Source organism: Diabrotica virgifera, chromosome 6, assembly GCF_917563875.1.
Source record: "Diabrotica virgifera virgifera chromosome 6, PGI_DIABVI_V3a".
Classification (NCBI taxonomy): Eukaryota; Metazoa; Arthropoda; class Insecta; order Coleoptera; family Chrysomelidae; genus Diabrotica; species Diabrotica virgifera.
This window is the reverse complement of record NC_065448.1, coordinates 207,615,560-207,628,856: the sequence shown is the minus strand read 5'-3', so window position 1 is coordinate 207,628,856 and position 13,297 is coordinate 207,615,560. Positions and strand designations below refer to the sequence as shown.

Below are 13,297 nucleotides of genomic sequence, written 5' to 3'. Positions count from 1 at the left end.
AATTATAAAAAACATAAAAATTCCTTCTAAAAAATATAAATTGTAAACGTAAATTAATTTTGAAATATGTCAAAAAGACATTAATTAATAAAATAAATCTATCGAGTTATTAAAGTAGTCTAACTACATTTGATTAATGTCTTTTTGACATATTTCAAAATTAATTTACGTTTACAATTTATATTTTTTAGAAGGAATTTTTATGTTTTTTATAATTATGTTAGTTATTTTGTAAACCACGAGCAGTAAGTTTTTATTTTTCTAGTTTTCATCTAAATTTAAACATTTGTATTTTTAGATTGTCTTGATAAAGGAAATAAATTGTCCGAAAGCTCGACAAAAGTTCAAAGTGTTTCACTTCTAATCAGCCCAAAACACATTGACTGCATTCCCCAAAATTATTCTTTATATATATATATATATATATATATATATATATATATATATATATATATATATATATATATATATATATATATATATATATATATATACTAATATCATTCGACTAATTCTGAATGATTAATAGATTGTTAAAACATTTTATCTGTAGCGGCTTCTGGAATGTCTTAAAAATATCGAATTTCATTGATAAAATGCGAATATCCCACCGATCTTCGCTTCGACATTACCTTAAAACATCTTTCACACTTTTATGATTGTTCTCCAGAGTGCAGCCTCGAATGTTCTTTCAAATATCGTGTTTGACTAAACTGCTTAAAACAAATTTTACACTGGTAAGGTTTTTCCCCAGTGTGCCTTCTCATATGTACTTTTAAAGCACTTGGCTTAGGAAACGGCTTAAAACAAATTTCACACTTGTATGGTTTTTCTTCAGGTTCTTCACTGTGAGATCTCTTATGATATTTAAGAGCACCATAGCTAGTATATAGTTTAAAACAAATCTCACACTTGTAAGGTTTTTCTCCAGTGTGCAACCTCAAATGTGCTTTATAAGCATCTCTCCAAACAAACTGCCTAAAACAAGTTTCACAATTGTAAAGTTTTACTCCAACGTGCTCTTCCGAATGTGTTCTCAAAGAACTTGTTTCGCTAAACTGTTTACTACAAATTACACATGTGTATGATTTTTCTTCAGTGTGGGATGCCATGTGATATTTCAAAGCACCATTTTGAGAAAACAGCTTAAAACAAACGTCACACTTATAAGGTTTTTCTCCGGTGTGCAATCTCAAATGTACTTTCAAATCACCTCTCAGAGAAAACTGCCTTAAACAAATATCACAATTGTGAAGTTTTAGTCCAGTGTGCCCTCTCAAATGCCGTCTCAAACAACCTGATCCACTAAATTGCTTAAAACAAATGTCACACTTGTAGGGTTTTTCCCCAGTGTGCACTCTCAAATGATTCTTCAAAGCATCTGTTCGAGAAAACGGCTTAAAACAAATTTTACACTTGTAAGGTTTTTCCCCAGTGTGCACTTTCAAATGTTGTTTAAAATTGCCTTGTACTCTAAACTGTTTAAAGCAAGTTTCACACTTATAAGCTTTTTCTTCAGTGTGCAATGTCAAATGGGTTTTCAAAGAACTTGCTTGGCTAAACTGTTTAAAACAAATTTCACACTTGTGAGGTTTTTCCCCAGTATGCACTCTCAAATGTAATTTCAGGTTACTTTCTTCTCTAAACTGCTTAAAGCAAGTTTTACACTTATAAGGTTTTCCCCCAGTGTGCACCCCCAAATGTGTTTTCAAAGAACTTGCTTGGCTAAACCTTTTACAACAAATTTTACACTTGTGAGCTTGTTCCCCAGTGTGCACTCTCAAATGTGTTTCCAAATGACACGCTTGAAGAAATTCCTTAAAACAAATTTCGCACTTGTGAGGTCCTTGTCCAGTCGCAACTTTCTTATTTTGATTTATTATTTCTTCTTCAGCTTGTGGATTCGTATCATTGCCATCGTAAGATGAAGCTCTAATTAGTGTTGCCGTAATTTCTGTTTTATTTTCTTCTTGGAGATAACCTAAAATATAAACTAACTATAATATAAATATTTACATAGTACATATACAGGGTGTCCCGAAAAGATTGGTCATAAATTATACCACAGATTCAGGGATCAAAAATAGGTTGATTGAACCTCACTTACCTATATACAATAGTGTACACAAAAAAAGTTACAGCTCTTTGAAGTTACAAAATTAAAATTGATTTTTTTTCATATATCGAAAACTCTTAGAGATTTTTTATTGAAAATGGACATGTGGCATTCTTATGGCAGCAACATCTTAAAAAAAAATTAAAGTGAAATTTGTGCAGCCGATAAAAATTTTATTGGGGTTTTATTCCTTTAAGCCCCCCAAACTTTTGTGTACGTTCCAATTAAATTATTATTGTGGCACCATTAGTTAAACACAATGTTTTTAAAACTTTTTTGCCTCTTAGTACTTTTCGATAAGCCAGTGCTTATCAACATATTTTGGATATTTTTCGAATCCACCCCACATTTGTATAGGGTTAAGGACGGTTATAGACCTGTTAATAATCTGAAAATTTATTTATAATTTACATTTTTAGGTATATTTTGAAAAAGAGGCCACATCTCGATAAAAGGTGACTTGTCAAAAAAAGACTAAGAGGCAAATTTTTTTTAAAAACACTGTGTTTAACTAATGGTACCACACTAATAGTAATGGAGACAATGAAAAACAATAATAACGGAATCTGCAGAGGAAACTGTCGGAAAAGCCAAAAGACAAAGAAATGCGGAATGGTATGATGATGAATGCAGAACTGCAGTAGAGGAAAAAGGCAACTAGGCTGACCTAGTTTGCAAATTCTATAAAAGAATACAGGAAACAAAAGCTAAATACATGACCATCAAAAGGATACCTGAGAATGAAAATAATATAGCAATAGACAACTATACTATTTAACGTGTGAATGCCTTTACATATCTGGGCACAGAAATCAATCAGAAGAATTCTGCAAGTAGCGAAATTAATGCACGTATTTCCAGTGGAAATCGTACATACTATGGCTAATAAAAGATTTATGACATCGAAATTACTAGACAAAATAACCAAAATGGCTGTCTACAGAACATTGATTAGACCCGTAGTAACTTATGGTTGACAAGCCTGGGTAATGACGAAAAAATATGAAGCATAACTCAGGACATTCGAGAAAAGTATATGGCCCGGTGCAAGAGGAAGACGGCACATGGAGAATCAGGAGAAACGACGAGGTTAATGAACTGAATGAAGGTTATGATGCAGAGGCGTGTGGTCCATGGAAGCGGGGGAAGCGCCGCTTCCCTATTTATTCGTCGATATAAGAAAATATATTATTAATTAATATTTAATAATAAAATTTTTTCCCTAATCCAAATAATCTACATATTACCTAGCCAAGAGGCATTGAAAAATATTAAAAATTAATCGCGTACGAACGAACTCAATATGCACACAATTCAACTATTTGGTCCACTCCTGGCAGAAGCGCATCTCAAAATCGCCGCTTGTCATGAAGTTGTTCCTTTTAAAATTGGTCAGGGTTCAATGACCGCAGCCACTAGTCGCGCGAATTTTGGTATGCCATGGAAGCGCTCGTCGTAGCGCCTTCCCGAAAGTGAGATGCTCCGACTGTTACTGCTGCTAAGGGGTGCTTAGGTATTACATACATTCGCTTAAAGAATATTTCGATTTAAATTTTTTGCAGAGATATTTCCTTTTACTGATCTTTTATTTGACATTTTACAGAAATCAAATGGTATTGCATTTTGTATAAGACAAATTGATGACTTTATTAATACGATAATTAAAAAAACGAGAGCAGTTTAAAAATATTTGGGATAAAACTGAACATATGGGGTTTGAACATGAAAGAAAAATGATGAAGATTGATAATTTCGGAGACAGAGAGACAGAGAAAACAGAGGAAACAAAGAGACCTTTTGATAATATTCTACAACAAATGAATTCTAGCTTTCAAAATTTTAACGATTTAAAATTTGTAGAATTATATATAATCTTAATATTTCTAATTATAATTCATCAAAATTTCCCACAGAGGAATTTATGTCATTACGATTAAATAATGAAAATTTTTTGATATCCCAGCTTTGCATTCTCAGTTAAGTATCATTTATGAAACAACTGACATGAATGATAAAGAAATACCCAGAAATCTGGGATTTCTTTATAACTACTGGTTTAAACAAGTCGCTGTGTGAAGTGGTCAAGTTGTGTGAATTAGTACTACTAACTATCCCAGCCACAAGTGCATCAGTTGAACGAAGTTTTGCAGTATTAAGATGCATTAAAACTTTCAAATTAAGAGTTTAAAAGAAATTCAACAAGCGAAGACAGACTTTGAAAGTTGGCCCTATTATCCATTAAAAAAGACTGCATTCAACAATTATCAGTTGATACTAGAATAGACCTCGAGTATAAATAAGTGTCATTTTAGTGGAAGTTGTGTGTAGCGGAAAATGCCTCGGAGTATATTTTTTTTAAATATGATTCTTTAGAAAACCAAGCCCGGCGCGAGGACTCAAGGCCCGAGCTAGCAATACAGATCAATGATAGGTCACTAGTCACTATAAATAGCGGGAATAGAGTGCCTCACGCATTCACGCGTCACGGATTTAGTGTGTGAGTCCTTGTACGCAGGACGTCTCACATAATTAAGTACTTTGCTGATAGAGAGCCCCTGCGCATCAGAGTGTTATCAGGTGGAAAGTTGCTCGACCCTCGACCCTTAAGAAAATATTTTTATATCCTTATTGAATCGCTTCCCCTTTCGAAAAAGTCACCGCACGCCACTGTGATATTGTAAGATTTGTGAAAAGTCAAAGACTGTCATGGCCGGGACATGTCATTGAGGCGTAATCAATTTTGGACAGATCCAGACGAAAAATCAAGATTTGGACGCCAGTCAGGTAAAGAAATCAAAAAATTGATTTCGGAAAATGTCCCATTGAACACGCAGAGGTCCAGAAATTCTATTTGGACCCAATTTTTGGAGTTTACACTGGTGAGAAATTTTAGGCTTGAAAGATGTACTACCATAACGAAACTAGCAAAAATGTTTGAGGATTATGACTTTAACATGAAAAAAGGCAATGGCGAAGACTATCAAGAGTCGTCTGTAAAGTCAATGTAGAATACTACAGCCAAAATGGTAGAAGGAAAATATTTTACGGAGTACGGCATAAAAATCGACCCTTTCAAATGTGCAAGATTGGCCAGAGATACCAAGCGGGGGCAGCTTCAAAGTGTTCAAGAAAAAAGAAAACTCAGTTCAAAAGCACTATCCACTGAAGAACTATTAAAAATCATCCAAAGCTACGACGAGAAAACCCCCGATGGAGCACAAAAAAAGTTTTTTCACCTTTACTCATTTGAACTTGCTTGTAGAGGCAATGAGGCCGTAAACTGCAAGATTCACTTTTTCCAGAAGGAATTTGACGTTACAGGAGAATTAACGGGCCGAATTGAATACGACAGCATTTTTTCCAAAACAAATCAAGGCGGTTCGAAAAGTTTGGCAAGCAGCAAATGGCTGGTAAGAAATTCATCAAACGAAAATTTATGCCAAGTTAGATTATTTTTGAAATTAATGGAAAAAGGGGACCAAAGATTTTATCAGACAGATTCTTTCTTACCGTTAAGTGTTTTTATGCATACAAAGAATTAATGAAAAGTAGGTTACTGAATTGTGAGTCTAGGCTTAGAATCTACAAAACAGTAATTAGACCAGTGGTAACATATATGGATATAAAACGTGGACCCTCTCAACCACTGATAAATATCAACTGAGAACATTAAAGCGCAAAATACTAAGGAGGACATTTGGACCAACACATTGCAGCGTCGTTCGTGGAGAATTAAAATGAACCACGAGCTGTATGAACTAATGCAAAGCGCAGATATTGTTAGATTTGTAAAGTCTCAAAGACTAAACTAGCTTGGTCACTTATGTAATCCAGAGATGGAAGCCCCAAGTAAATAGAACAAGAGTCCCGTTGAAAACTTAGTCTTTTGCCAGCAGTTGCCACTAGGGCATCCCAGCCATTTCGTTCGTTGCAATCCGTGACTGCACACCAAGGTTTGTCCTGGTTGGGTAAGAGAGAGCAGCATATGTGCCTCCTGATGAGAGACTAATAAGTTTCGAAACCGGTAGAGGTGCTTGCTGTACTCTCTGATTGAACTAGAATATAATGCGGCTGTAGTTTCGTGTTGCAAAGAAATTGAAAATGGTTATTCATTTTTGAAAAAAACATTTTTCAGTGAAGGAGGTGAAAGTGAAACAATTCTACAGGGACAAGAAAGATGCAAAATTGAAGTAGGTATTGAATGTTATATGCTACAAAGAGATTTAAATGCTACAAAGATGTTACATCAGCTGTTAGATATTTTCTTATTTATTTTATTTATCAATGGACAAGCCCAATTACAATTAATGTTAAACTATAAATTCATATTACTGACTATGTATATCTACGGTTACAATACAAAAAGTTAATCTGTATTATTAAACAATGCAATACAAAAGTTATCTACATCTATTATCTTTATCTCTATTACTCGAGCCAAGAGTACACAAAACCTGACGCAAGAAGGAGCCAAAATTTTCTACGCTAGATAAAGAAGCTAGCAGTCAAGACGTCACTTAATACTTCATGTGTAAAATAGAAAAAAGATGGTAATGAAACTAAAGAGAAGTTGCATAATGAAATTACTCATTCTATAACGTTATGCCAAAAGTTGAATAAACATTTGAAAAATTAGATGCCATCCATCAAGTAAAGGCAACATTTCCCAATACTGTACCTTTACTGCAAGTTTATTTGATGATACCAACTTCTAATGCATTAGGCGAGCAGTCTTTTTCGGCTTTAAAAAGAATAAAAATATATTAACGCCAAATTTGAGTCAAGAAAATCTAGACGCATATAAATATTGTAGGTATTATAGAAAATGAAGACCTGGAGCAAATGAATTTTGTTAGTATTATATGACAGATTGCTAATGCATAGTCAAGAAAAACGAGTGAACTAATTTTTGTATGTATTTTTTAGAATAGGTATATTTTTTGTTTGTCATGTGTTGTTTTGTGGAACTTTCCGTTTTTTTATATTTTTAAATGTATTTTTTGGAATATTTTTTACGTTTGCTATTTTTTCTATTCTACAATAAACATTTATAGTTAATACATGTGTTTTTCTTGTTAAATAAACTGAAAACGAATAGCAATATCCCTATCCCTATAGCCCTAAATATCCAGTGCCCAGGGCCCGAAGTTAGGTTAAACCGGCACTGCTTAAACTAGACTAAAAATTGAGGGTTAGTTCCAAAACAGGCTAGTTCTGATTAGTTCCAAAACTTTAATAAAAAAAATCTTTTTATTTATTTATTCACGGGCAAGCCCTATTCAGATATAAGTGTTACAGTGTTCTAAATTATCATAATAGAACATAACAAAGTGGTTTGAGAAAAAATAATTCTATGAGTAGTACAGTTACAAAAAAGAAAATAAAATAAGATGACATATACAGTCGGAAAAATGAAAGAATACCCATGAACGATCACATCAATCACTTATTTTGTATTAGCTATATTTGTCTATAACAAACGTTTGTTATTTATAGAAAAAGACAGCAAATACAAAATAAGTGATTGATGTGATTGTTCATAGGTATTCTTTCATTTTTCCGACTGTAGGTCAGTACAATTACAAACAAAAGATAACACATAAATCAATTCAGAAATGTTCCCAAGATATTTTATTTTATTTTATTTATCAACGGGCAAGCCCAATTACAATAATGTTAAACTCTAAAATCCTAACACTGACTATATCTATGGTTACAATACAAAAAGTTAATCTGTATTATTATACAAAGCAATAAAACAAGTTATCTATATTGAATGCAATACAAAAAGCTATCTATACAAAAAGTTAATCTGTATTAATATACAATGCAATACAAAAAGTTATCTATATCCATTACTCAAGTCAAGAGTACACGAAACCTGAAGCAAGAATGAGCCAAAGGTTGCAAAGAAATCTATGTTATCATATTGATTGGCTAGTCTGGCAGTTCTTGAAATGAAGTTATTAAATCCATAGTTAGTGCGATGTATAGGGTAATGGAAACTAGCTACAGATCTGGTAGGTCTAGATGGAACATGTATATTAATTTTATTGAGCAAAGAAGAAGCAGCAGCTCTACCATGCAGAATATTGTAAAAAGTAATAAGATCTCTCTTCTTATGACGCATAGAGATGGGTGGCATATTTAGGGCCGGTTGTTCGAATGCTAATCAACAATGATCATTATCAAATAATTAATTACTGTCAATGTCAATTGTTAAAACATAATTAATTACAATTCTGAGACTATAATCAATTAATATAACAATAATTATTAACATAATTAATAATAAATCTCATAATTGTAATTAATTATGTTTTCAGCAACCCAAACAAAGTTGACATTGACAGTTTTGGTACAGTTTGCTAATAAGGTGAGTCAAGTGTTTAGGTACACCCATTGTCGTCAATATGTTCCATAGTTTGTCCCATCTAACATTATCAAAGGCCTTTGTATAATCGACGAAACATATAAATATCGGGATCTGGTATTCTCTGGCTTTTTCTATGATGTTTCTTACATTAAGGATTTGTTCTCTAGTACCTCTGCCCTTTACAAATCCAGCCTGCTCAGGTGCTATTTGCCAACTTATGAAGTTTTCTAAACGCCGTTGCAGTATGTAGAGGATCACCTTACTGGCGTGTGATATTAGAGCTAATAGCCTGTAGTTGTTACAGTTATTTGTTGAACCTTTCTTATGAAGAGGTATGATTATGGTCTTTCTCCAATCCTCAGGCCAAACGCCTGTGTGCCATATTTCATTACACAATCGATGTAATATTTTCACTCCACATTCCGGAAGATGCTTCAAGACGTCTGCAGTAATGAGATCATATCCTGCTGCTTTGTTTAACTTAAGTCTTTTTAAAGCGAATTCCACCTCGGAAAAAAGTATGTCAGGTTCAGATTCAAAACTAGTGAGGTGTGTCTCTGTTGAAAGAGAATGGAAAGTGGAGGTCTGGCAGTCAGGTACAAACGGGGTGTCCGCCGGCATCTGGTCCGTATTGGCGTATAAAGACTTACAATACGCCCTCCAAACATCAATAACCTTGTCCAAATCCGTCTGTACATTACCTTCATCATCTTTGATAGACCAAGATTTCTGTTTGAATTTACGTGTGAGTAGTCTGACTTTATCAAAGAGTTCTTTGGTGTTATTTGTGTCGGCATGTAGTTGAATTTCTCTGCAGATTTTCTCTATATGCTTGTTTTTGTCTCGTCTACAAGCAGCCTGAATAGCTCTAGATAGCTGTCGGTACTGGGAATTCCTGAGAGGGTTCTCGATTCCAGCAATTTTAAGTTTTCTACGTTCTTCAACGAGGTCAAAAGTATCTGCAGATATCCACACTTTTTTTGGTCCGGTTGAGACGGCATTAGACTGTGCCTCGCAGTCAGCCAAGGTCTGCATCAAGGTATTTTTAAAAGATAACCAAATCTTTTCGGAATCATGAGTGGCGATAGTTGGTAAAATATTTTCGAATCTTTCATTACATTGGCTTTTAAATTGTTGTGTATCTTTTATTTTTGATATCCTCTTGTTTCGGATCCTAGCACATGCCTTGAATTTTTGCTTTAGCGTTGCAAAAAGAAGTTGGTGGTCAGAGCCGCAGTCAGCGCTAGGTCGTGTTTTACATTGGCTAATAGATGTTTTCCAGCGATGCTTAATCATTATGTAATCGATTTGATTTCGGTGTCGTCCGCCAGGTGAGATCCAAGTGTACAATCTTCTGGGGTGGTGCTTATACATAGAGTTCATTATTGTCAAGTCATTGTCAACGCAGAACTGGATAAGGTGGTCTCCCCTTGAATTACGTTCACCTATTCCATATCTACCCACAATATTTCGTATATGTTCGTCATCCATAGTAACACTGATTTTTGAGTTTAAATCACCCATGATGATAGCGATTTCTTTATTTGGGATATTTTGCAGATATGATTCCAGTTCGTTGAAAAAAGATTCAGTTGTATCATCATCAGCAGTTGAGGTAGGCGCATATACCTGAATCAAATGGACGATAGAGGGAGATCCATTTAGTTTTAAGGAAATTATACGATCACTGATAGCTTGATATCCCAGTATATAAGGAGAAAGAGATTTTGAAACCCAAAAGCCAACACCATTGATACTTTTGTTAGTGTTGCCTGAAAAGCACATGAAATGTCCCAAATTAGTTATGTAGTGCCCCTCGTTACGGAAGTGAAGTTCAGAGAGCCCGGCCACAGAGATATTGGTTCGTTCCAGCTCCTTCTCCAGAATAGCTTGTTTGCCCGGTTGTAAAAGGCCACGGACATTCCATGTGGCTATGTTGTATGGTTTGCGGTTATTAAGTTTTTGTTTTTCACCAGTAGCACATTTCGCATGATCAAACCATCAAACTCGAGTCCAGGTTCATCATAAGTCAGGTTACATTTAATGGTAATTGAGAGTGGTGGATGAACGACTGGAGGAACCAGAAAAAAAGTCTGCTAGCTCCGTTTCTGCTAGGTGGTCATTTGTCAAGAAAAGATCTAAAAGACTGTCGTGTATTGTAACATGATGATTACATTGGAAAAGGTTGTGGAAACTGCAAACATTTGACATAATCTGGATGCAAGACACTTCCTGTAATGATGCTCCACCTGCAGTCGCAACAGAACTAAAGGGACCATACTGATATTCGCGGTGTGCAAGTAGTTGGAAAGGGAAACGAGAAACGACCGTGCGTGAGTCGCGGAGAAATATTGCAACTATCTTAAATAATTCATATTGTCAATTGAAATTGTCAAATTTACGTATATTTCATACCTTCTGTCATTGACTCAGAAAAATTATATATTGCTCCACAATATTGATATGATATGCAATTATTATATAAAGGTAAATTTAATTAATTGTATTTTGCTTGCAGTACTGCATTTTAATAACTGATTTTATTTACTACATACAATTGTTTACGTTTGCTAAACATAACCTGCATCTTATTTTTTCTTCTTATTATTTTTTTGGACTATGGTCTTGACAATTATCCAGCAACCAGGACTAATATAATTGGCCAATATAATTAAAAGTGCGAATAAAAGTACAGAGCGTAGAAATAGAGGTCGCTTTGCCGAACTTGCACGGTCCCAATAACGGTTTATCAGTATAACTGTATATCAGTTTTCTTCATTTTGTAAAAATTGCACTTTTTGCAAATGGCCGGTTTGGGAGCATTCAAGTATTACATAACACGTTTTTGACCTCTCCCTCCCCCCTATGTAACACACCTTAACGGGGCGTTTAAGTATTTTTTATGTTAAGTAATAATACTTGAACGGCCCTATTGGAACTAGATGATTCATATATAGACTGTATCAATTTATATTTACTGTTATTCCGAATAATAATACCAACAAATATAGACACAATATATTCGTTGATTATACCAAAGAATATGGACGATAAGAGTATACATTTGTTGATTATACTCTTTCCAAATATGGGAGGACCATAGACATATAATATCTACACTGTGCGCTGATATCTAAAAATGGGTGAAGATTGAGACAGAAATAAATGAGCCTATTAGGTGAGAAGTCTCATTCTAATCGACGGAGTCTATCCTATGACGTTTGGTTTATCAATCAAGCTACTTTCCCACTGTCGCTGATTGGATGAACTCCTCCGATTAGAAAGAGACATCCCACCTAATAGGCTCATTTATCTCTGTCCCAATCGTCAGCCATTTTTAGATAGCAGCTCGCAGCCTAGATATTATAGGTCTATTAGGAGGACTTATATTGTTACTAACCTTTTTCAGTCTTTTGGTTTTCTTCAAATGGGTCAAGTTTATTTCCATCCTCTATTTTAATATTTATAGGATATTCCTTTAAGTCTAAATAACCGTATGTGTCATGTGCATGTGTACTTTGCCTGTTTGATTCTTCCTGAAGTTCACATTTAAAGCCATCCAAAAGAGCTTCATCCAACTCATATTTTATTTCTACTTTAAACGTTTCCTCACTAACTTCTTGTTTTACTTCCCTTTGATTAGCCATAAAAATTCTATAAGGAAACACACAACATACTCAGTTTACATCAAAGACAAGAATAATAAATATTATAAATATAAACTTAAATAATAAAATATTATAAAAATAAAATATTAAACATAAACAGCAAACACAGGGTTGTTAACAACGCAACTGAATATTTCCGTAGAGGGCGCTTCAAAAATCCGTAGAAATCCGTAGTGCAAAAATCTGACAGAAAATGACACTTGGCAGACCAAAAAAAGAAGAAGAATGACACTTGACAGACAAAAAGAAGAAGAATGACACTTGACAGACCAAAAAAAGAAGAATAATAACACTTGACAGACCAAAAAGAAGAAGAATGTCACTTGATAGGCCAAAAAAGAAGAAGAATGGCATTGACAGACCAAAAAAAGAAGAAGAATGACATTTGACAGACCAAAAAGAAGAAGAATGACACTTGATAGGCCAAATAAGAAGAAGAATGGCACTTGACAGACCAAAAAAGAAGAAGAATGGTACTTGATAGACCAAAAAAGAAGAAAAATGACACCTTGGGCCTGATTCTAATTCATTTCGACAGTCGCAATTTCATTTCGACACCGCCATGACAGCCGCAGAATATAGCGATTCTTATTCATTTCGATATTAGTTACAACTGGGGATATTAATCTTATCATGTTGAGACTGCTCAGGATTTGGGTTGGCGCTCCCGTTTATTGGAACTTGTTGATAGTCTGGGAAAATTATCGAAAAAATGCCATTTTTGGGAAAAATTATTTACCAGCTATTTTATTGCTAAAATCGAATCTTAAGATTGCATATACAGTGCGTCCATAAAGTAACGCATAAATTCATTATTTCGTAAACCAGCGACATTAATGAAAAATCCTGAAACGGGTCGATTTTTATTTTTAGATTCAGATTTTTTGGCATATATATCATACTAGTGACGTCATCCATCTGGGCGCGATGACGTAATCGATGATTTTTTTAAATGAGAATGGTCATGTGATAGCTCATTTGAAAGGGTATTCAATTCTCTATTCACTAATATAAACATTTACCTAATTATTTATACAAGGTGTTCAAAAAACATTTTTTTAATTAAAATAATTGAAACAAAAAGAAGAATGTACGTAATTTATTTAATTCAAAATACGTTTTACTGTTGTCAGAAAA

The 13,297-nt window shown here is 34.1% G+C and overlaps 1 protein-coding gene across 1 annotated transcript; it reads right to left on the bottom strand.

Moving 5' to 3' along the window:
• Positions 1 to 441: 441 nt before the first annotated feature.
• On the bottom strand, positions 442 to 12,378 carry LOC126887173 (zinc finger protein 227-like). Its single transcript, XM_050654557.1, has 2 exons — positions 11,893 to 12,378; positions 442 to 1,981 (listed from the first exon to the last, which is right to left on the bottom strand). Exons 1-2 carry the CDS (start codon positions 12,137 to 12,139, stop codon positions 654 to 656), a joined length of 1,575 nt encoding a protein of 524 aa, XP_050510514.1. The 5' UTR covers positions 12,140 to 12,378; the 3' UTR covers positions 442 to 653.
• Between the last annotated feature and the right edge of the window lie 919 nt (positions 12,379 to 13,297).